The sequence below is a fragment of the Vanacampus margaritifer genome, chromosome 1 (genome assembly GCF_051991255.1).
Source record: "Vanacampus margaritifer isolate UIUO_Vmar chromosome 1, RoL_Vmar_1.0, whole genome shotgun sequence".
In the NCBI taxonomy this organism is placed as follows: Eukaryota; Metazoa; Chordata; class Actinopteri; order Syngnathiformes; family Syngnathidae; genus Vanacampus; species Vanacampus margaritifer.
Genome location: NC_135432.1, coordinates 5,338,828 through 5,359,497, shown reverse-complemented (window position 1 = coordinate 5,359,497; position 20,670 = coordinate 5,338,828). Strand labels below are relative to the sequence as shown.

Below are 20,670 nucleotides of genomic sequence, written 5' to 3'. Positions count from 1 at the left end.
GTGTTATGTTTGGTGTTCATAAATGTAAAATATTTTTTAAGAAAGTTAATTGTTTACTGTGAATTGTTTGTTAAAGTTGAAGAAAAACGTAACCATTTCATTTTGTTTAAATCATAGAAGTGGTTTGATCATAGTATTATTTGGGTGAGGCAATTGTTCAATAGCAGAGGAGTTTTATTTACTTATGAGGAATTCAGTGCTATCAGATATCTAATGCCTAAACGGTTTGCTGTAGTTTCTGATAGTAGCATCAAAGGTCGACTGTATGATACAATGCAGATAATATTTGTATCTGGTTCTGTGTTTGACGTCTATAATACTGATGTTGCTGGGTCCCTGATTGGTTAATAAATATATATTTTTTAAATTAAATTAAATACTGTATATTTTTTAAAAATGTTGTAAAACAAATTACAAAATGTGTTCTTGCACTTAATGTTGGTTCCTTGTTTAGAAGTTTTGTGCCATCCTTAAATGGTAATTTAAGCAAGATAGTCTTCATTGGGAAAACAAATGCAGTTTGTAGTCATTTTTTGTTTGGTTCAAGCCTTTTGTTGTACAGTCTCAGGATGGTGGATCTTTTATGCATTGGAAAATGTTATGCATGTTTTATATCACTATAAATAGCACTCTTGTCATACATCTGGCTATGACGTGTGTGTGGTCCTTTGTAGCCCATTTTGAAGTAGCCCATCCCTAAAAAAAAAAATAATAATAATAATAAAATAATAATTAAAAAAAAGGAGAGCAATGATGATGACATGTCAAATCGATAAAATTACCGAATTAACAATACTGAGCTCTCCAGAAAAAAAAAAATGAAGTAGCCCATCCCTGGTCTAAATTGTCCATACTGTAGGTGTACCCTGCCTACTGTCAGTTGGGTTAGGTTTCTGTTTACCAGTGAGTGACACCACATGGGACAAGCAGAACAAAACTGAATCGATGTGCATTCACTTTAAAATATTTGTTTAAAAAAAAGTCGACCTTTATTCCTTTTGTCTATTTACACCCACTTCCACAAAATGGTGGCACAACGATTGGAAATAAAATACACCAATGTTATGTAACGATGTCCTTGAGATCTTGAGTTGAGGTGGTTGGGCTCATCAAGCGTGAATCTTGCCAGTCATGAGATGTTTGCTTCAATGTTTACACGCAGGCCTCAACATTTAGGCATACACTTAAGGCATCTTTCTTCAGATTCTTCTCCTTGACAAAATCACCTCTTCACAATACCCCGCCATTGTGGTCCCGGATTTATCCAATCTGTTTTGTGGACCACACATTTCCTTGGGATTGAAATGTTCATAAATTAGAGCGTGGCTGAGCTGTGTTGGTTTCTATGGTCAGTGATGGTACAAAGGTTTCTGATTGCCTTTCAGGAGTCTATTTCCTTGTAGTGATGGTGTTGTTGCTGCGCTGGTAGAATAGCACGTAGGCTTGATTGGTCTGAAGCTGGCTTTCAGAAACCGCTGACACACTGTTGGGTAGATAGAGACTAAACATGAGAAGGTGCTCCAGTTTTGGGCAAAATGTGTATCAATACAGAAGTATATGAATTCCAGTTCTTTCAATAGGCATTGCGTAGTACAAAAATGTTTTCAATGTATTCTCACCTGGAATCATTGTAGTAACACCATCCATTCTCATCAGAACAACAGGCTGTGTAGTGACCCATGTTAACAGTCCCTACGTGGTTGCATATTGCATATAAATCATACAATACTTCCCCTGTAAGGACATACGGAGACACAAAAATGATTCTTTCCTCAGTTGAGCCACTTTCTAGTTGTGTAATTGACAGTGACATACATAACTAACCCCCACATTAACTCATTCACTGCCATTGACAGCTATAGATGTCAAAAATTCATTTGAACTATTTCTTATTAGTTTAACATATTTTTCCATTTTTGTTAACAAGAGTATGAAAACCTATATTTTATTTTATCTAACTATTTAGAACAGATATAAAATTAGTGATTAATCGTGAGTTAAGTAGTGAAGTTAATTACAATTACAAATTTTAATTGCCTGATGCCCCTAATTTGTCTTTAAAAAAAAAAAATAAAAAATATATATATATATATATTTATTTATTTATATATATATATTTATTTATTTTTAATAATCTTTTTTTATAAGGAAAAAAATATAAAAAATTAGGGGTGGCAGGCGATAATTTTTTTTTTATCGTAATTAATCGCATGGCTTTACTAGTTAACTTACGATTAATCACAGATTTTATATCTGCTCTAATACAATATAAAAAAATCTAGGTTTTCATACTCTTGTTAACAAAAGTGGGAAAAAATGTTAAACTAATTGAAATAGTTACGATAATTTTTTGACGTCTATAGCCGTCAATGGCAGTGAATGTGTTAAAGGAAGTCTTACCACAGTCAACAGGTCCGTAGGGCCCCAGGTCAAGGTTGGTGAGCGGGAAGGACACGTAGGTGGTGCTCTTATTGATGGACCACCGTGACGTGGTGAAACGGTTCAGATCTTAACGAGCGTGTTAAGTAGCATAGTGACGTCATTCATGTAAGCAAGCAGGTTAATGGTTGAGGATACGAATCACAACAACGTGAGGGAACCTCTGGATGGACAACCGCTTCGTGCTCTCTGTATGCCTGTTACACCTCTCGCACATCTGAAACACACAGCACTTGAAAGTATGTCGCAAATAAGCTCAAAGGAAATTCCTCTCAGTTACTCAACATATTTGTTTTCATGGTTTTAGTTGGAAAATGGGTGCGGATTGCAGGTACAGTAAGTCATTGTCTTCCAGGTCTAGTCACACCACCTCCTATGAGAGGAGGCTGTAGTAACATGTGTGGAATGTGGGCTGGCATCGTCTTTGCGAAATAAGCAGGAATGCCTCAGCAGTGTGCCTGCCACACGTTATGTCGACACACCTCACCTCGCACATTCACATTCGGCGAGTGAACTATTAAAGCCACCGTTTTAATGGACACTGGTCCATAGTTAGTGCTACTTGAGTGGTCAAAGGTCACAGTTGCATGACCTTTCAAATGGAGAGATTGCGACGTTAGCGCTCACAGTTTGCAAACTACATGCACATTCATGCTGTAATGTTTGTTATTATATTGGTGATGTGAAAATCCATAATGGGAGTGTCAAACACATTTTACTTCAGGAGCCAAATTCAGTCCAATTTAGTATAAAGTGGGCTGGACCTGCATATTCCAAATTGTTCTTATTGTTTAGTAAATCCAATGATAATTATCTTGTTGCAAATTATATGAGGAATCTGAAATTTATTAACTCATTCACTGCCATTGATGGCTATAGACGTAAAAAAATAATTTAAACAATTTCTAGTAGTTTAACATTTTTTCCACTTTTGTTAACAAGAATATGAAAACCTAGAAAAAATTATTGTACATTTAGAACAGATATAAAATTTGTGATCAATCGTGACTTAATTATTGAAGTATGCGATTAACTACAATAAAAAAAAAAATAACCGCCTGACGCAATTAAAAAAAAAAAGATTTTAAAAAATTAGGGGCCTGTCAGGCGATTACAAATTTTAATCGTAATTAATCGCATGACTTCAGTAGTTAACTCTTGATTAATTACACATTTTATATTTGTTCTAAATAAGCAATACAATTTTTTTCTAGGTTTCCATACTCTTGTTAACAAAAGTGGGAAAAAAAGTTAAACTAATAGAAATAGTTCAAATTAATTTTGGACATCTATAGTCGTCAATGGCAGTGAATGAGTTAACAAAAACAATTGCAATTTGAAACATTTTTTTCATTTACACATTTGCAATTTACAGATTAAAGTGGATCTCTATACTATGTACCACTTATAAAACAACTGTTAGGATCTTTTACATGTCTGATTTTTACTTTATGTACAATACCTTGTATGCAGATAGGATCTTTTACATGTCTGATTTTTACTTTATGTACAATACCTTGTATGCAGATATGGTTGTTTTTAAAGTGCTCTATAAATAAAGTTGAGCTGAATCAGGGCTGGACTGGCACAAAAATATCGGCCCTGGCCTTTTGACTACGCCCAGCCTGACTCATGACTAACCCGCCTAATTACACATAGCCACAGATATTGACTGATGTTGGTTTAATTTGCTGTCTATATTAGACATGGATTCATGGACTAATCCCTGTAAATTATGGGCCAGTCTATTGGGGTAAAATGGAGGAAAAATAATAATAAAATTTCAGCCAATTTCAGAACGTCATTTACTGTAAATGGTTGTCAGTGCGACCTCTAGTGGACAAAATTGGCAACGACAGTTACTTTGATTAAAAATTCTATATCCGAGGGTTGTACGTTTAACACCACAGATTACAATATATATTCTATTCATATTAAGTAGGAATATCTCAAATGTGGTATGCTGTAATCCACTAATCACTTGTCACTCCAGTGATCCCTTTTCAATTCCCTATGAACTCACAGGTGAATTTTCCTTGTCCAGTTTCTCCTCCTGAGAAAAGAGGTCCAGGCACTCCTTCAGCGTCACCTGACCAGCAGTGCAGCGTTTGGGGATAGGCAGCGACAGGTCGCAGAATACATCAAAGGTGTTGGAGTAGTGAGAGCACACGGAGCAGTGGAGCGAGCTGCGCAGTTGGCCCGAGAACAGATCTGTAGGAGGGCCATGTTGGTTAGTGAGCTGCGGCTTTGTATCAAGAAGGGAAAGATGCTGCTAGTGTGCTTCTTACCGACAATCTTGCTGTCGTCGTTCTCCAAGTGCTTCTTCCATGTGGCAGCTGCCTCTTCAGATATCCTGATGAAAACCAGAATTATATGAGTCATTACTTTTTTAAACTTTTTTTTTTTAGAATAAGTACGTAGTTTTTCCACACTCACCTAAATCGGGCATATTTTTGTTCTGGGTCCTTTAGTGGCTTGCTAATGTAGGGCTTGCGGTTGATTTCAAAGTGTATCTTTTCCAAAAGGAACCTGAGAAACTCCTGAGCATCCTGCTGACTGGAGGGAACACAGACAAAAACAAGAAACAATCTCATTTGCATCAGCACCAACTTCATACACTTTTTTTCATATTCATTGAAACAAAAAACAAAACAATTAAGGAAAATGACATTATTTTTTTTATATAGTAATTTGCTATTGTAAATACATAAATGAATGTATGCGTGTGTTAAGGAGGAGATTGTAAACGTTATGCATTTTATTTTCAAAATGTGTTTTCATTGAATTCATTTAATCTATTGAATTCGTTTTTATTGGATTTTTTTTTTCATTTACACCATACAAGCATGAACATTTACAATGTTTTCTTACACAAATATGCGGGAATACATTCAACATAATGCCCTATATGTAATTCCTCAATAACAACAATTTCCACCCACCCCGAGAACTTCAGGATGCACACAGCTATAAACTAAAGAACCTGGAATTAAACTGAAAACATAATAACATTATTTTAATGTTCGCTTGGAAGTAAGGAAAAACTGAAAAACTGTAATATCAATGTGTACAATACGTAGTTGTACAATTTTTATTGATTCATGGAGATTATGCATTTTTTTTAATGCAAAATTGGTCATCAGCTGTAATGTCATAACTTGCCAATAGATCAATGGTATTATATATAGGATCCACAAATTAAAATATTACCGCAAACACAATCTCGTTCACTCCAGGGATGTTCTGTGATGCCATTTTTAATAATCCACAATCATATACAGTTCTATATTTTTTCAATTATTTTAAAATATATTTATTTTTTAATTGGAGTGAGGTCGGGTTTTTACACTTATATTGAGCATCAGCGTTTTTTGGGGATTTTTTTTTTAACAACGAATTTAAATGAGTGGCAACTATACGTGAATTTTCGCTATTTTTAGGTCGATACATTGGTCTATCATCTGATCACATTGGGGTTTTTTTTCCCGGTGATCGGCTGCAAAATCCTGATTGTGTAGAAAAGCCTGGTAAATTCTTCTTTCTGCTATAAATTAAACAAGTAAACAAACATAATCAAAAGAAAACCCTTTGGTAGAAGTAAATAGCCCAACACAGCAATTTGTTTACAAGTATAAACACAAACATTTTAAAGGTGTAGAACAAGAGAGTTTGTAAAGAAACTCTCGTACCTGTAACCACTGAAGTAAGGCACAGCGTCTCTGAAAACATTGTAAAACTGTCTTGGATTTACAACCGTCTCTTCTTCTTTTGTATCCCAAAGTCCCGACAATACCTGAGAAAAAGCTTGTATCGGAAGATAACAACAATAAGCATATAGGAACGTGTACCAATGTAAATGTATGGAATGATGGATGGTGGGGGACTTACCTTCTGTGAGTCTTGGCTCCTCCTTGGACAATTTGTCATGTCTGTAGGACTTGAGGAGGCAGTAGTCCCGTAGGCCGCGAGTGTGAGACAAACACTGGACTATTGCGTTCAAGAAACACTGCAGCGAGAGAGCAGAGCAAACATGCTGAGCTGCTGACCCCAAATAATGCTTTTGAGAGAAAAACCTTGACTTACTGTGTTGCCGATGTTTCGAAGACCAGCCCGTCCACTTCCTAACACAAGGAGCTCCTTCTGGAAAAAAACAAAAACAAAAACAAGATGAGAATAATCTGTGCGCGTATTTGACACCTGTGCCTTAACACCAGCGTGTCACTGACTCTAATTGTATGCACGCTGGGACAGATTTAGCCTTCTTATCTTATTAGCAAAACAAGAAAGTCTAAAAGGAGGTCAGTTGCAAACATTCATCCTATTAGAGATTAAGAAGTGCTGACGGCTGCTTAAACATGTGCATGTTGATGTGCGTACTCCCAACAGTGCAGCACAGGCCTCCAACCTATGGCTTGCTGTGGATCTTTATGACTTTGGAAAATAAATAACACAGATTTAATTTTAACCCTGGAGAACCCACGGGGGTCAAATTTGGGCCCTATAAATTCTGCTACTCAAATAACAAAGACCTTTTCTTTTCTTTTTCTTTTTTTTTTTACAAATTTAACTTCAAAAGTCCAGAGTGCCACTTCTGACCCCTGCATGGGGCCATCTAGTGGATGAATATTGCACTTACATGAGCCAGAGTGGTGGTGACAAGATGGCTGGCAACCTGCTGTTTTGTTGAGCTGGAAATCAATCCAAACAAAACCATCTTCTCAGCAAACCATCAGATGGTAAAATTGTGGTTTTTTTTGTTAATCTATTTCATATCATGTTGCAGAATGCCTAGGAGTATGTTTTATATAAATATTTTGATAAATTAGCAACTCTGAGCTAGTTCAAAAAACAAGGGTTAAAATTGAAAAAAAAAACATATATTTTGGTGTTCAGTGAACTTATAGCAGTCATTTAATGTATAATTTATAATTTTCCAAAGAAGAAAAGGGTTCTTGGGTTCTCCAGGGTTAAAATGCTTCTTTTGTTTTACAAATGCAATCCTAAATTCGAAGACTACGGTCCTCTTGTAACATTAAAAAAAAAAACGGTTATTTTTGTCGCTTAAAATAGACTTCACAAGCGTCAATGTCTGACACCTAGCGGCAAGATTTACTGAAGTATTCAACTCCGTAGACAAATCATTATGGAAGCGTGGACCTGCCAGTGGAGGAGTAAACAGTTTTGACTAAGCTTTAGTTGGAAGGTATTGGTAAATACTAAATGTAGGCCTAATGCTAAAAACATAGCATTTTCCCCCGAAATGCAACAGGATAATGCCACATTGTGCATGAACAAGTCAATATCCCACAGTATTATGGGGAAAATGTTATATTTTTAGCATTTAGCCGAAATTTTCCCAATACATTCAACTTTACTGATATGTTCGAAGAACTTCTTGCAAAACGTACAAACGACTTTTGCAAAACGTTCGAACGACTTTATGAAAATGTTCAAAAGACTTTACTAAGACATTCGAACGACTTTCCTGAGACGTTTAAACTACTTAAGATGTTCGAACGACTTGATCAAAACGTTTGAAAGCTTTTACCCAGATGTTCGAACGACTTGATCAAAATGTTCAAACTGTTTTACCAAGACGTTTAGACAGCTTTAACAAGATGTTCGAATAAATTTACCAAGATGTTCAAACGACTTTATCAAAACGTTTGAAAGCCTTTACCAAAATGTTCGAACAACTTTATCAAGATGTTCGAACGACTTTAACAAAACGCTCAAACGATTTGACCAAGTCGTGCAAAAGACTTTACCAAGATGTTCGAACACATTTACCAAAATGTTTGACCGACTCAAAACATTTGGACAACTTTACTGAGACGTTTAAAAGATTTTACCACAAGACGTTTGAATGATTTTACCAAGACGTTCGTACGACTTAATCAAACCGTTCAAACGACTTTACCGAGACGTTTAAAAGACGTCATCAAAACATCGGACAACTATGTCAAAACGTTTGAACGACTTTACTGAGACGTTAGAACCACTTAAGAAAGACGTTCAGACAGCTTTAACAAGACGTTTGAATAAGTTTACCAAGCTGTTCGAACGACTTTAAGAAAGCGCTCAAACAATTTGACCAAGTCGTGCAAATGACTTTACCAAGATGTTCGAACACATTTAACAAAATGTTTGACCGACTCAAAACGTTTGAACAACTTAACTGAGACGTTTAAAAGATTTTACCACGAGACCTTTGAATGATTTTACCAAGATGTTCGAACGACTTTAAGAAAGCGCTCAAACAATTTGACCAAGTCGTGCAAATGACTTTACCAAGATGTTCGAACACATTTAACAAAATGTTTGACCGACTCAAAACGTTTGAACAACTTAACTGAGACGTTTAAAAGATTTTACCACGAGACCTTTGAATGATTTTACCAAGATGTTCGTACGACTTTAAGAAAGCGCTCAAACAATTTGACCAAGTCGTGCAAATGACTTTACCAAGATGTTCGAACACATTTAACAAAATGTTTGTCCGACTCAAAACGTTTGGACAACTTAACTGAGACGTTTAAAAGATTTTACCACGAGACCTTTGAATGATTTTACCAAGATGTTCGAACGACTTTAAGAAAACGCTCAAACAATTTGACCAAGTCGTGCAAATGACTTTACCAAGATGTTTGAACACATTTACCAAAAAAGGTTTGACCGACTCAAAACGTTTAAACAACTTAACTGAGACGTTTAAAAGATTTTACCATGAGACCTTTGAATGATTTTACCAAGACGTTCAAACGACTTTACCGAGACGTTTAAAAGATGTCATCAAAACATCGGACAACTATGTCAAAACGTTTGAACGACTTTATTGAGACGTTCAAACCACTTTATCAAAACGTTTGAACGCCTTTGCAGTACGTTCGAATGAGATAGCCCAGTCAAAACCGTTTACTTCCACGCTTCCATAAAACATGGATAAAGCCAAAAAAAGAATGTTTAATCTTAGGCCTTATACAAATTGCAATAAAAACAAACATTTCTCACGCCTTACAGATGAAATTTTAAAATTGAGTGCGAAAAAGAAGGTGACATCTCTCAAAGTAGCATCTTTTTTTCCCAGAAGAGTTCAAAATCCTTTTAGCAGTTCAAAGACTCATGACTGCAACACTTTTTTTTTTTTTTTGTATTTCATAGAAAACACTGTTGTGTAAACTTCACTTAAAGAGATTTTGCGCTTCCCACTGTTTGCTTTTTTCCCGGCTTTGGCAGACATCCGAAACGACTCCCAAGTGAGCTTATTTAAAGTTGCCGACCCTCATGCGGTTGCTTATGACCCTCAAATGAGCCAATATGCATTAGTGCGTGGCACGCACCTCGTTGTCGGCGACCAGCAGAAGCCCCATCAGTGATGTATAGAGGACAGACTGCGAGATATCAGCTGTCTCTCTCTGCAGGCCGTTCTGGGACACCAGGTTTCGACACAAGGCCTTGCAAGAACCTTCCTGGTCGGCGTCGTCGGCTCCGGGCATCCTCACGTGTCTACCAGCAAGGCTCTCAAGCAGGGGGGTTGTTCTTTCACATGCAAGGTGAAGGTGATGGCAATATGGTGGTAGCTCATAAGCCTCGCCGCAGAGAGAAAGTCAGTCCCTTTCTAATGAATGAAGTACAGCAGGGTATTATCCCTCCTCTCCGCAAATGCAGCTGAAAAACAGGATTCATTATAAAATGAGCATCCTCTTGAGGTAAGTCTTTAACTCGAATAAATCCAGCTGATCCCTTTGCGACTGCAGATCCTTTTTGTTGTTGCAGTACAAATGGAATCCAAATCTAGATGACTAAAACCAATGTATTGAATATCACGTAAAGAGTTTTTGAGAAATTCATGCTTACAAGCGCCTGCTAAATGTCATTAGCCTCGGTAAATAAACATTTTGGACTCACCTGATCACTTGGCCGAGCTCATCTGCGAACAAAGAGTCCCGACCTGAGTGTTCCCATCACCTGCTGAGCTTTTAAAAATGCATAGAGGGGATGTGTCTACTGTTTCACTGTTTGTGTGTGTGCAGGCGACGACTGAAAGTCTACCTCTGTGTCGTGCTGGTGTCAGAAGAGGGAGAGAGAGAGAGAGAGTGACAGAGGATAATCATCTCTAATCTTTTCTCGCTCCTTCTCGCTATACTTAGACAATCACACCTACGCATAAAACTTCAACAATGTTTAAGTGGCAGTTTATTATTACAAAGATTCACACATAGTAAATGAGCACTCAGCAACATTCTTCCAAAAATGTACAAAATAAAGCCATTCAGTGGGGTTGTCCGAAAGAGAATAAAAAGCCCAACGCTCAACTGAGCAGACCCGCTTCACTCAGCGGCCGGTGACGTCGGCCATGTCGGCGTCACAACTGAGGCTGAGGTCGGCGATGTCACACAGAGCGGGGTCCGAATGGGGAGGGGCCAACGACTGTCTGCTCTGGGCCTTCCTGTCTCGAGACTGGACCATGGCCTGGCGGAGGCACGTGACCCATTGTTGCTTACTGAAGGAGTCGTTGGCCTGGAGGTTGTAGGAGTGGGCCTTGGAGCGCCCCCTGCTGCTCACACGAAAACAGTTTTTCACTAGGAGGGCAGAGGACAGAGTAGGTAAGGATAGTCCAACTACTATAACATGGCAAAAAAAAAATTTTTTATATCAGGGATGTGCAGTCACGGAAGACAGAGTAAACTAAAAACAAATAATGATGAAATCGGGGATGGGCAATTGTTTCATTTGGCTCTGAAATACACTTTGATTCATTTAAATAAGTAAATAAATTAGATTATGTTATTATTTTTATTTTTTTTACAAAACCTAAAAAAAGAGCAAAAAATTAGAAAATCCAAAATATGAAAAAAAACCATGAAAAAAAATCAGTAAATCTGTAAATCCGCGGGTGCTGGGTTGTGAATACGCAGGTGTCAATGCAGTTTTAAATTCTGCTATCATCATTCACCACTAGACGGCAGACATGTTTTAGTTAGTTTAGTAGTTTTAGATGGCGCCCCACACCCCCCCCCCCCCGCCCCCAAAAAGGCGCCCAAAAAAACACATTGGATGGTTATTTTGTTTGCTTCAAACCCTTTATTGTTGGGTTACAATAGTTAATCTTTTAGACATTCATTGAAAAATGTATTAGCAAAAAACAAACATTAACTAATTTGCTCCCAAAAATGTATACAAATTAAAAACGTTATATTATAAATATTGTCATGCCCAAAAACGTATTTATACGTTTCTAATGGTCTTTTTTTAAATTTTATGCTAGAGCATACAGAAGGCTTTGATGCAACCACTGACCTGAAGTGGTCGCTTAAAGCAATGGTAATTATTACAAAAAACGGCCAGCAGGTGGCAGCAGAGTATAAGAGATCAAGCAGGGCTAAGATCTTTTCCTCCGCTGTTTTCAACAGATTTGTGAATAATGATGAAAATTAACTATATTTTAATGCTAATTGCTGCAAATCGAAAACAGATAGAAATGTACTTTTTTCTGATGAAAGATGAGACTCTAATCTTTCTTTTGGTAGAGTCCATGTTTTTATAGCAATAGATCACAATATTCTGTGGGCCTTGCAAAATCAGTCAAAATCCAGTAAAACAGCCGGGAGCGAAGGAGGTTGCTTCAGTGAAAATGGCTGGGGGTCAATGAGTTAAAAGCCTGTATTTTGCATGCATGCACATATTTTGTCCATATCTAAAATAGTATTTTAGTCATACATCTGGTTAAGAATTATGTGGTGGTCTTTCATGGCCCACCAGTAGAACTGATGAAAATTTGTACATCACGGATCCATTTACCGGTACTTACCTCTGTCGTTGCCCCCCGTGAAGGCTCCTCTGAAGGAACCCCCTCCACCCGTTTCTCCATCTGGGATCACCTCCAGGTTTAAGGAGGCGTTGGGAAGAGGTTGCCTGTAGACTTGGAAGACATGACCTCCTTCCCGGTCCTCTCCCGGTCTAGTCAGCACCAGAGCCAGTTCAAACAGGAAGACATGCAGCCGCTGACATACACACAAATTACACAGTTGATATTTACGCTGTTACTTTCTAAATATTCATAATTTCCTCGCTCAAGATGGTTGTGTGTCCAATACAAGTCAAAAGTTGTAGAACACCTCAATTTCTTTTGTCCTTATAAATTAAATTAAATTAAATTAAATTAAATTAAATTAAATTAAATTAAATTAAATTAAATTAAATCAAATTAAATTAAATTAAATTAAATTAAATTAAATGAATAAAGAAGTATGAAGGACTCCTCCTTCAAGGAGTTTGATAAAAAAAATTTAGACAAAAACAACGAACCCCGAGAAGAAGCAAACAGAGCCGTTACCTGGCCCTTATTGTTCTTCAGCTCCCCGTGGCAATAGAGGAAACGTGACTGCTGGATCTCTGGAAGCCTCTGGAACTCTTCCAGGTAGTCGAGCCCCCGCCGGTAGAACTGGCACTCGGCCTCACCCGTCTTTTTGTTCACCTCTGCCACGATGCTCTGGATCAATTCCAACTAAGCATAACATGAAGGAAAAAAAACTTTTCAAGACAGGAAGTGAAGAAACTGAACTATTTCTTGGGTACAGATTAATGCAAAGGACTACCAGTTTGATACACAGTACCGCTACAAAAAAGTTGCTCAAATTCATTTTACATTATTGTGAAGACCAATCCAGCAGGTTCTATCAATATCAGAAGGCGGCCATTTAGCCACTTGCTGTCGAGTGAAAATGACATCACAGTTGCTCAGGTTTCAGGTAACAACCGATCACAGCTCAGCTTCAGAAAACAGGTGAGCTGTGATTGGTCGTTGCCCGAGCCCTGAGCAACTATGATGTCATCTTCAGTCGACAGCAAGTGGCAAAATGGCCGTCCTCCAAGATGAATAAAAAAAAAGGCTGGTTTGTGCTTCATTACTCATATTCCACAAATGTAATATTAATCAGAATGTCATGTTTAGAGAGGTCACATTCCCCATTAACAAAGTAGGAAACAGAGGAATATCAACATGCAAAAAATAAAGAAAACTATAAAGAAAGAAAGAATAAAATAAAGAAAAAATTAAATACACATTTAATATACAGTCATTTCTGGACTATAAGGCACACCTGACTATAAGCCGCGCTAGCTAAATTTGGGGAATACTCGAGTTTGTTACACATATAAGCCGCACCCGACTGTAAGCCGCAGGTGTTTTAATGTTACCGCACCGGGTTCCTGCTACTTTCTTTTCCATAATGAGGGCGCAAATTGTCTCACTCTCGTTCTGTCTCTCCTACTATATTTGGGCTCACTTGATTTGTGTTGCTCTGCCTGACGCTTTTGCGCTTCCTTTATATTCCTTGCGATCGGATGGATAAACCGCACCTTTGTATTAGCCGCAGGGTCGAATGCAAGTGAAAAAAGTAGCGGCTTGTAGTCCAGAAATTGCTGTAATACCAAAATACATACACATGAAATAATAAATTTAAGAAAATAATCTCTGCAAGCGTTGCCATATTGAAAGGATCACTTCTAAAACATCCCTAGGAAATAACTATATCCCATCAGTGAATTATAAATAATCTGCAACAGAGAACAACCACGCAATGCTATGTATTTGGTATAATGTCATATTCACTCACTGCATCAGGCAATGTGAACTCATCGGGATGCTCAGCAGGTGTGCACTTCTGAATCTCTTTCAGCAAAAGAGGATATTTCACCAAACGGCTTCGGGGGAGATCCAGGAAGTTCCAGAGGTCCAATTTCCTGCTGAACGACGACTCCTGGCACAGGCGCAAGAACTTTTCCACCCGCTTCTCTTGCTTCTTGTGGTCCAGCAACGCTTTGGCTTCCACTTGGTTGCAGCAGTAAGTCACGTAGGCCTCCAGGCAAGGAAACTGCTCAGTGCAAAGAGGAGAGGCCAGAAGTTCGCGAGCAGCGCCACGGTTGTCGATTTGAGAGGCTGGATGCGTAGAATATGTGTGTGTGGGGGGGGGGGGGGGGGGGGGGGGTCAGTAGAAAATATACCAACCCAATTCATCAGAGTGGGAGCCACTTCGCCCACCGTTTTCTTCGAGCCTCTCAGACGCTCCAGACGGCTCAACAGATCTTTTATGGAGCAAAAGTAGGCATCTTGTGTCAATTGTCATGATAACAACACATTCTTAAATACCAACAATAGAACTAAGGGCCCTCTTTTCGTAGACAGGCGCCCCACGTGCTCAGTATTAAATTTGGCAAATCTTCATTTTCATGTGCGGAATCTGATTTGAGCTAAAACAAGCATGCAGGCACTCTTTTATTGTGTGATGTGCAAAACAAGAGTGATTGGTCACCTTCGTGGAGAGGAATGAGAGAGTCCAGAGTGCCAAAAATCTGCCTGAGTTCACTCTCGGACATGATGTCCAGTTTCAGCATGGGCTCGTAGTACACCTTTTTGGCAAACAACACAATGAGCACAGATGCCACTTCTCTTTCTTTCTTTTTTTTTTTTTTTTAAATTGGGCGACATTTTATCTTACAAAAGTGGTATGTCAAAACATCACTACCTACCAGGGCTGGGCTGGGCTGGACTGCCCCCCGCCCAAAAAAAAATCGGCCCTGGCCTTTTTACTTAGGCTATTGCCCAACTTGTAGTTTTGCAATCGATGCATTGATCTCCATTTGAAATGAATTAACAGACTGGTCCCTCTAAATTGTAGTCCATTCTTTTGGGGTAAAATGGAGGAAAATAATAATTAATCGGCCCCTAAAAAGGCCAGCCCACCGGGCATCTGCCCTCAATGCCAGATGGCCAGTCCAGCCCTGCCACCTATACAATTCAGCTTTAATTATTATTATTTTTTTCAGTATAATACATTTATTTGCATTTAGTCAATAAGAACTGTGTTTTAAAACTTTTATTTTGGTCCATATTTTCAATCACTCTTTTAAATGCAAAATTAAATTAATTTATTTAATTTATTGATTATAATTCAATCAATCAATATTTTTATGTGCAATACATTTTAATTGAATCATTGGTATATTTCCCGCTCAATATTTAAGTGCATTGGTATTGTTTAAACTGTGCAATGTTACAATGGTTAACAAATGTACTTTTTAGGAATAATATATATTTTTTAAACTCGTTTTTGATGAACGATCGATATGCTAGGGTATTTCAGTGTTGGTCAGCAGTCCAGTGTTATTGTTTAAACTGTGCAATGTTACAATGATTTACAATAGTATAAATGTACTTTTTAGGATTTTTTTTTTTTTACCCAACACTTGAGCCTAAATAGCTGATGGGAGGGGGGGGGGGGGGGGCATTATATGATGTAAGAATATGCATTCGAGAGTGTATGGCGGTCGTGTACCTTCTTAATAAGACTGAGGTCTTCAATGAGTTGTCGCTCGCCCTCAGTCAGCTCATAAATCACCTGCAGAGGAGTCGAGGACACATCACACAAAACACACACACACTTGCATAACACACATGATGCACAGACGGGGCGACGCGAGCTCTCGCAGCTGACCGTTCAATAAAGGAAGTTGAGCCTCCTGTTTCAACTCACATCCTCTTTCGTAATCCTCCCACACCAGAACACGTTCAGCTCGATTCGAGCTCTCTCACCTCTTGCCGTTTGATCTCCTTGGCGGTGAGGTTGTGACTTTCCACCGTGTCGCTCCAGCACCGGCTGCTGCACCTGCGTGGAAACGACGAGCCCTTGGCGCGAGAGCGCAGGGGCGGCGTGGGCAAAGGCCGCGCTTCCGTACGGAAACTGATGGAGCGCTGGAAGAAGACTTGAATGAGTGCGTGCGTTCTACTTGACCGCTACGCTGAGCGTGTTGCCGCACTGCTACCGAAATGGATTGTCCGATGCGTTTGAGAGCGGGGGTCTTCAGCGGGGTGATGACCCCTGTTAGGCTGTTTGACTTGACCACAGGTTTGACACGTTTGTTGCTAGGCTCCTACCGGGGAAAATCAAGAGTCCAAATTGGAACCCCGTGAGAAAGCAAAGCTCATCAGGGTGGCTCGGTGGACCAATTAGTAGCGACATGGACAACTCACCTCTGAGTCATTTATGTTGTCGGGCAACATTTCAAACTCCTCTTGCTCCACCATCTCCTCCTCCTCATCCTTAAAAAGCAAAAACAAAAACAGAAAAAAGCACAAACGGTGGATTCAAAATTCTTTCCACCCCTGCTCAAATGAGTCCAAAAGACATTGTTTTACAACCTTCTTTCATCTTTCATGTGACCTATGACCTATAGTAGTTTTTCAAGAGAGGACTTAACTCTTTGACTGCCAAAAACGTTAAATAACGTTTAGTAAAATCCTATGGAGGAGTGCCAAAGACGTTAAAAGACGTTTGTTTCAAAACAGAGGTGAAACTAACCATTTTCTATTGTTGATTACTGAAGAAGGGAATAAGGTAGAAACAAACATTTTTTTCCTGATAAAAGATGATAGTCCAATCTTTCATTTGGTAGTATGTGTGTTTCCATAGTCCAAACACATAATTTTCTGTGGACCTTGAAAGATCAGTCAAAATGCTTAAATCGGCTGGCACCCACGGCATCCCTTTTCTGAAAACGTCTGGCAGTCAAAGAGATAAAAACAACTGAGATGTTTGCACAAGTGTGCACACCCTCTTATAATTGGAGATATGGCTGTCCACACCACTGATCTGTATATATTACTGGATAGCCGATGGGCCAAGACTTTTGAAGCCGCTAGGCCGCCATATTACTCCTCCCAAGAAACGTTTCTCGGCATACGATCCTATACATTTGCTGTATCAAAATTGGAGAACATTTGAGACAGCACTTGCTAGAAAGAGCATGATTTATGATGTTCTTAATTTGTTAAAAATAAACAAGACGACTTCAGATATTTTATAACATGCCTTAAATACATGTATAAATTATATGCTTAATGAGGTTTACAGGAAGAAACTTGGATATTAAAGAACTATACCGGTAATTCAACAAAATAAGCCTCTGTCGATTCTAATATTGGGGTCTAACAAGGTGGGCGATAAAAGAAAAAGGGGATCTTCAAAGGAGCACATACCGTCCACTTGTTAAAAAATAGTTTTTTTGAGCTTCAGGTTAAAGAATTTGTCATTGCCTTGTGGTCACTTATTTTAGTCTTATCTAGTTGAATGTTCTTTGGCCAAATTCGGTTAAAAGGCATTCTTTCATTGAAATAAGAACCCCTAAATAAAGTGGAGTGATGAAATCCTGCTCCAAATATGTCAGATGTTCAAGTAGACTTTCCTGCCATTTTTTTTGTTTTAATCTAGCAGAAATCTGAAGGTTTTGTGCAAACACTGACTCATCTTAATTCCTCCGACCAGGCTCTAACCCTCCCAATTTTTTATTTTTTTTTGTAAGCAGCCTTGCCAGGGCAAAAGCAAGCTACTAAACAAAAAGGGTTTCAACAACTTTTAATTGTAAACGTCTTTAGATGAAACACACAAGGCTTGAAGACGATCACCCTCTTTAGCTCTTTGACTGCCAAAAACGTTATATAACGTTTAGTAAAATCCTATGGAGGAGTGCCAAAGACGTTAAAATACGTTTTTTCAAAACAGAGGTGAAACTAACCATTTTCTATTGTTGATTACTGAAAAACGGAATAAGGTAAAAACAAACTTTTTTTTCTGATGAAAGATGAGAGTCCAATCTTTCATTTGGTAGTATGTATGTTTCCATAGTCCAAACACATAATTTTCTGTGGACCTTGAAAGATCAGTCAAAAATGCTTAAATCGGCTGGCACCCACGGCATCCCTTTTCTGAAAACGTCTGGCAGTCAAAGAGCTATAAAAGGGGGGAAATAAGGCGCAAATGAATTCAAAATGGCGGACTACCTGTACCCAGCCCAGAGTTCCTACTGAAGAAAAATAGCCACAAAACATGACGCTGACACTTTAGGTATGTTATGTCCTTTTAGTGATGAGCAGGGAAAGCTTGCGCAAAAGAAATCTTTTGGAATAATGGCACATGTTGTAACATCATTATGACAGTTTATTTTAGTTTCCCTCTCGAATTTTTTTTTTTAACATTTTTTATTCAACTGCATTCTACAAGGTCACAAAATAGAGGACAAAGTTTTGTAACGATTTACCTGGATGGTTTCTATTATTTTTTAGAAAAAAAATATATAGATAGATGTAGAGGGGTGTGTAGATATTTTTTTACCCACAGTAAATGTAAAAAATAAATAGGGCAAACTCCACAGTCATGAGAGCTCAGGAAAGTGCAACAAGAGCTGTTGCGTGGCACGGCCTTCTCATTTCCTGTGTGGCTTCTTTCAAAGAGGAAGAGTGTTGAAAGTGTGCCTGTGTAGTCAAATACAACAGGCCGCCTTGCTACTGTTGCAAATGCAGAAATCGAATGTATTTGAAATTGTAGGCAGTGAAACACGTCCATGATTTTTTTTTACAAAACAATCAGCTGTGTTTTAAAAGCTTTTGTGCATTCATTTATTCGCTCGCTCGGCCCTCTGTGGTCACCAAGGTCAATAAGTCCGGTTGACTAACATCCGCTGGCAATAAAGAGATCAAGATGAGAGTTCGACAACTCACTTCTGGGATTCTGATCACAGGCTCAGGGGTTGAGTCTTGTTTTCTCTTCTTCTAAAACAAGACAATGATGTGAGTTCAATTTGTTTATTTTTGATGATACTTTCAAGTGATTGCGCCCCAATGAAGACACTTACTCCAGCATGGTCAAAAGTGGTTGTGGACTGCGTTTCTCCTCTTTGTAACCTCAAAAGAAAATTTCCAAATTATTTTCGTGGAAAAACAAAAACACAACTATTCAGCTGTAGGACCAAATAAATCATGTTCTGTCCCAGTATATATGGACAGTAAGTTATAGGATAGTGTAATTTATCAATAAAAAAATATCAAATAGTAGCATCAATTCACTTACAAGTCATACCAGGATGTTCTTGTTTCAGAGCGCTCGTCCACTTCCATCTTTAAATCCTCGTCACAAATCCATTATTCCCCAAAAGTAGATATCTTGAAAAGCAGCCAGGCTCGTTTTAGTGGTAAGAGTGACAATGCGCAGTTCGACAGAGCAGTGCAAACTCCTTCCACCTTGCTTCGTTATCTCACACTCAACCACATCCTTTTGGGGCTGTACTCGTCTATGCATTTGTTCTTCTCAGGGAGGCTAAATAACCTACTTGAATCTGACACACATTACGTGAATCTGACAAACCGATGGCTGAAGCAAGCTGCAATATTTTGCAAAGAGGAAGTGAGAGTACATTTTGTAAAGGCAAACTTGGTTTAGGGTTACTAATACAATTAAGACAGAGCCTACTAAACGCCTCCCAAAATACACTTCAGATTTTAATATATACACATTCAGATTTCAGAGTACTTAGATGTACATGACATTTTCAAGAAACTTTCTTGTCCTAATGAAAAAGTTACTCATTTAAATATCTCTTTGACTGCCAAAAACGTTAAAAAACGTTTCGTAAAATCCTATGGAGGAGTGCTAAAGACGTTAAAAGACGTTTTTTTTCAAAACAGGTGAAACTAACCATTTTCTATTGTTGATTACTCAAAAACGGAATAAGGTAGAAACAAACTTTTTTTTTTCTGATGGAAGATGAGAGTCCAATCTTTCATTTGGTAGTATGTGTGTTTCCATAGTCCAAACACAACATTTTCTGTGGACCTTGAAAGATCAGTCAAAATGCTTAAAATCGGCTGGCACCCACGGCATCCCTTTTCTGAAAACGTCTGGCAGTCAAAGAGATAAGCAAGTTTTCTCATCCTCATGAGGAAATACCCCAACAATGTCACGTTAGGGACTCTGTATAGATGTACTGTGAAGCACGCGATTCGCTTTCTTTGACAGGATTTTGAACAATGTAACGAGCCCCCACTTTATTTCTGTATGGGTGGTCTTTTGCCTTTGACGTGACTCAGATTTTAACATCCATGCATATGATTTTAACAAACACAGAGGTCAAAATTTTGGACACACCACCTCATGCAATTAATATTTTTTTTTTTTTCACGACTACCGGTATTTACATTGTAGATTCTCACTGAAGGCATCAAAACTAATTAACACATGCGGAGTTAATAAAAAAAAAAAAAAAAAAAAATGTAAACGTTTCGCTCAAAATAGTTACTCTTTGCTCTGGTGATTTTTTGCACTCTTGGCATTTCCTCCATGAGATTCAAGAGTACAGACGCTCCCCTACTTACGAACATTCGAGTTACGAACAACGGTA

The 20,670-nt window shown here is 38.3% G+C and overlaps 2 protein-coding genes across 4 annotated transcripts; both read right to left on the bottom strand.

Moving 5' to 3' along the window:
• Positions 1 to 957: 957 nt before the first annotated feature.
• Positions 958 to 10,509, bottom strand: usp21 (ubiquitin specific peptidase 21). Its single transcript, XM_077585508.1, has 12 exons — positions 10,348 to 10,509; positions 9,780 to 10,107; positions 6,523 to 6,579; positions 6,328 to 6,445; positions 6,129 to 6,243; positions 4,876 to 4,995; positions 4,728 to 4,792; positions 4,463 to 4,650; positions 2,578 to 2,656; positions 2,401 to 2,508; positions 1,620 to 1,734; positions 958 to 1,483 (listed from the first exon to the last, which is right to left on the bottom strand). Exons 2-12 carry the CDS (start codon positions 9,933 to 9,935, stop codon positions 1,390 to 1,392), a joined length of 1,215 nt encoding a protein of 404 aa, XP_077441634.1. The 5' UTR covers positions 9,936 to 10,107; positions 10,348 to 10,509; the 3' UTR covers positions 958 to 1,389.
• Positions 10,510 to 10,612: 103 nt separating this feature from the next.
• On the bottom strand, positions 10,613 to 19,641 carry arhgef3l (Rho guanine nucleotide exchange factor (GEF) 3, like). 3 transcript variants are annotated; one of them, XM_077585477.1, is made up of 13 exons: positions 19,344 to 19,641; positions 19,129 to 19,177; positions 18,995 to 19,045; positions 16,472 to 16,540; positions 16,264 to 16,371; positions 16,034 to 16,192; positions 15,777 to 15,839; positions 14,754 to 14,850; positions 14,450 to 14,526; positions 14,058 to 14,315; positions 12,776 to 12,946; positions 12,251 to 12,443; positions 10,613 to 11,021 (listed from the first exon to the last, which is right to left on the bottom strand). In XM_077585477.1, exons 1-13 carry the CDS (start codon positions 19,388 to 19,390, stop codon positions 10,774 to 10,776), a joined length of 1,590 nt encoding a protein of 529 aa, XP_077441603.1. In that variant the 5' UTR covers positions 19,391 to 19,641; the 3' UTR covers positions 10,613 to 10,773. The 3 variants fall into 3 exon arrangements, with proteins under 3 accessions (XP_077441603.1, XP_077441613.1, XP_077441622.1); XM_077585487.1 differs by having other exon boundaries at positions 18,995 to 19,042; XM_077585496.1 differs by having other exon boundaries at positions 19,353 to 19,641.
• Between the last annotated feature and the right edge of the window lie 1,029 nt (positions 19,642 to 20,670).

Coding starts and splice junctions, on each gene's coding strand:
- arhgef3l (XM_077585477.1), bottom strand. CDS start 19,390: ATGGAAGTGGACGAGCGCTCTGAAACAAGAACATCCTGGTATGACTT. Junction 19,178..19,343: donor AGAACATCCTGGTATGACTT/GTAAGTGAATTG, acceptor TTTTCTTTTGAG/GTTACAAAGAGGAGAAACGC. Junction 14,316..14,449: donor CTCCCACTCTGATGAATTGG/GTTGGTATATTT, acceptor TGCACTGAGCAG/TTTCCTTGCCTGGAGGCCTA.
- usp21 (XM_077585508.1), bottom strand. CDS start 9,935: ATGCCCGGAGCCGACGACGCCGACCAGGAAGGTTCTTGCAAGGCCTTG. Junction 6,244..6,327: donor GGAGCCAAGACTCACAGAAG/GTAAGTCCCCCA, acceptor TTCCGATACAAG/CTTTTTCTCAGGTATTGTCG. Junction 2,509..2,577: donor CCCTCACGTTGTTGTGATTC/GTATCCTCAACC, acceptor ACGCTCGTTAAG/ATCTGAACCGTTTCACCACG.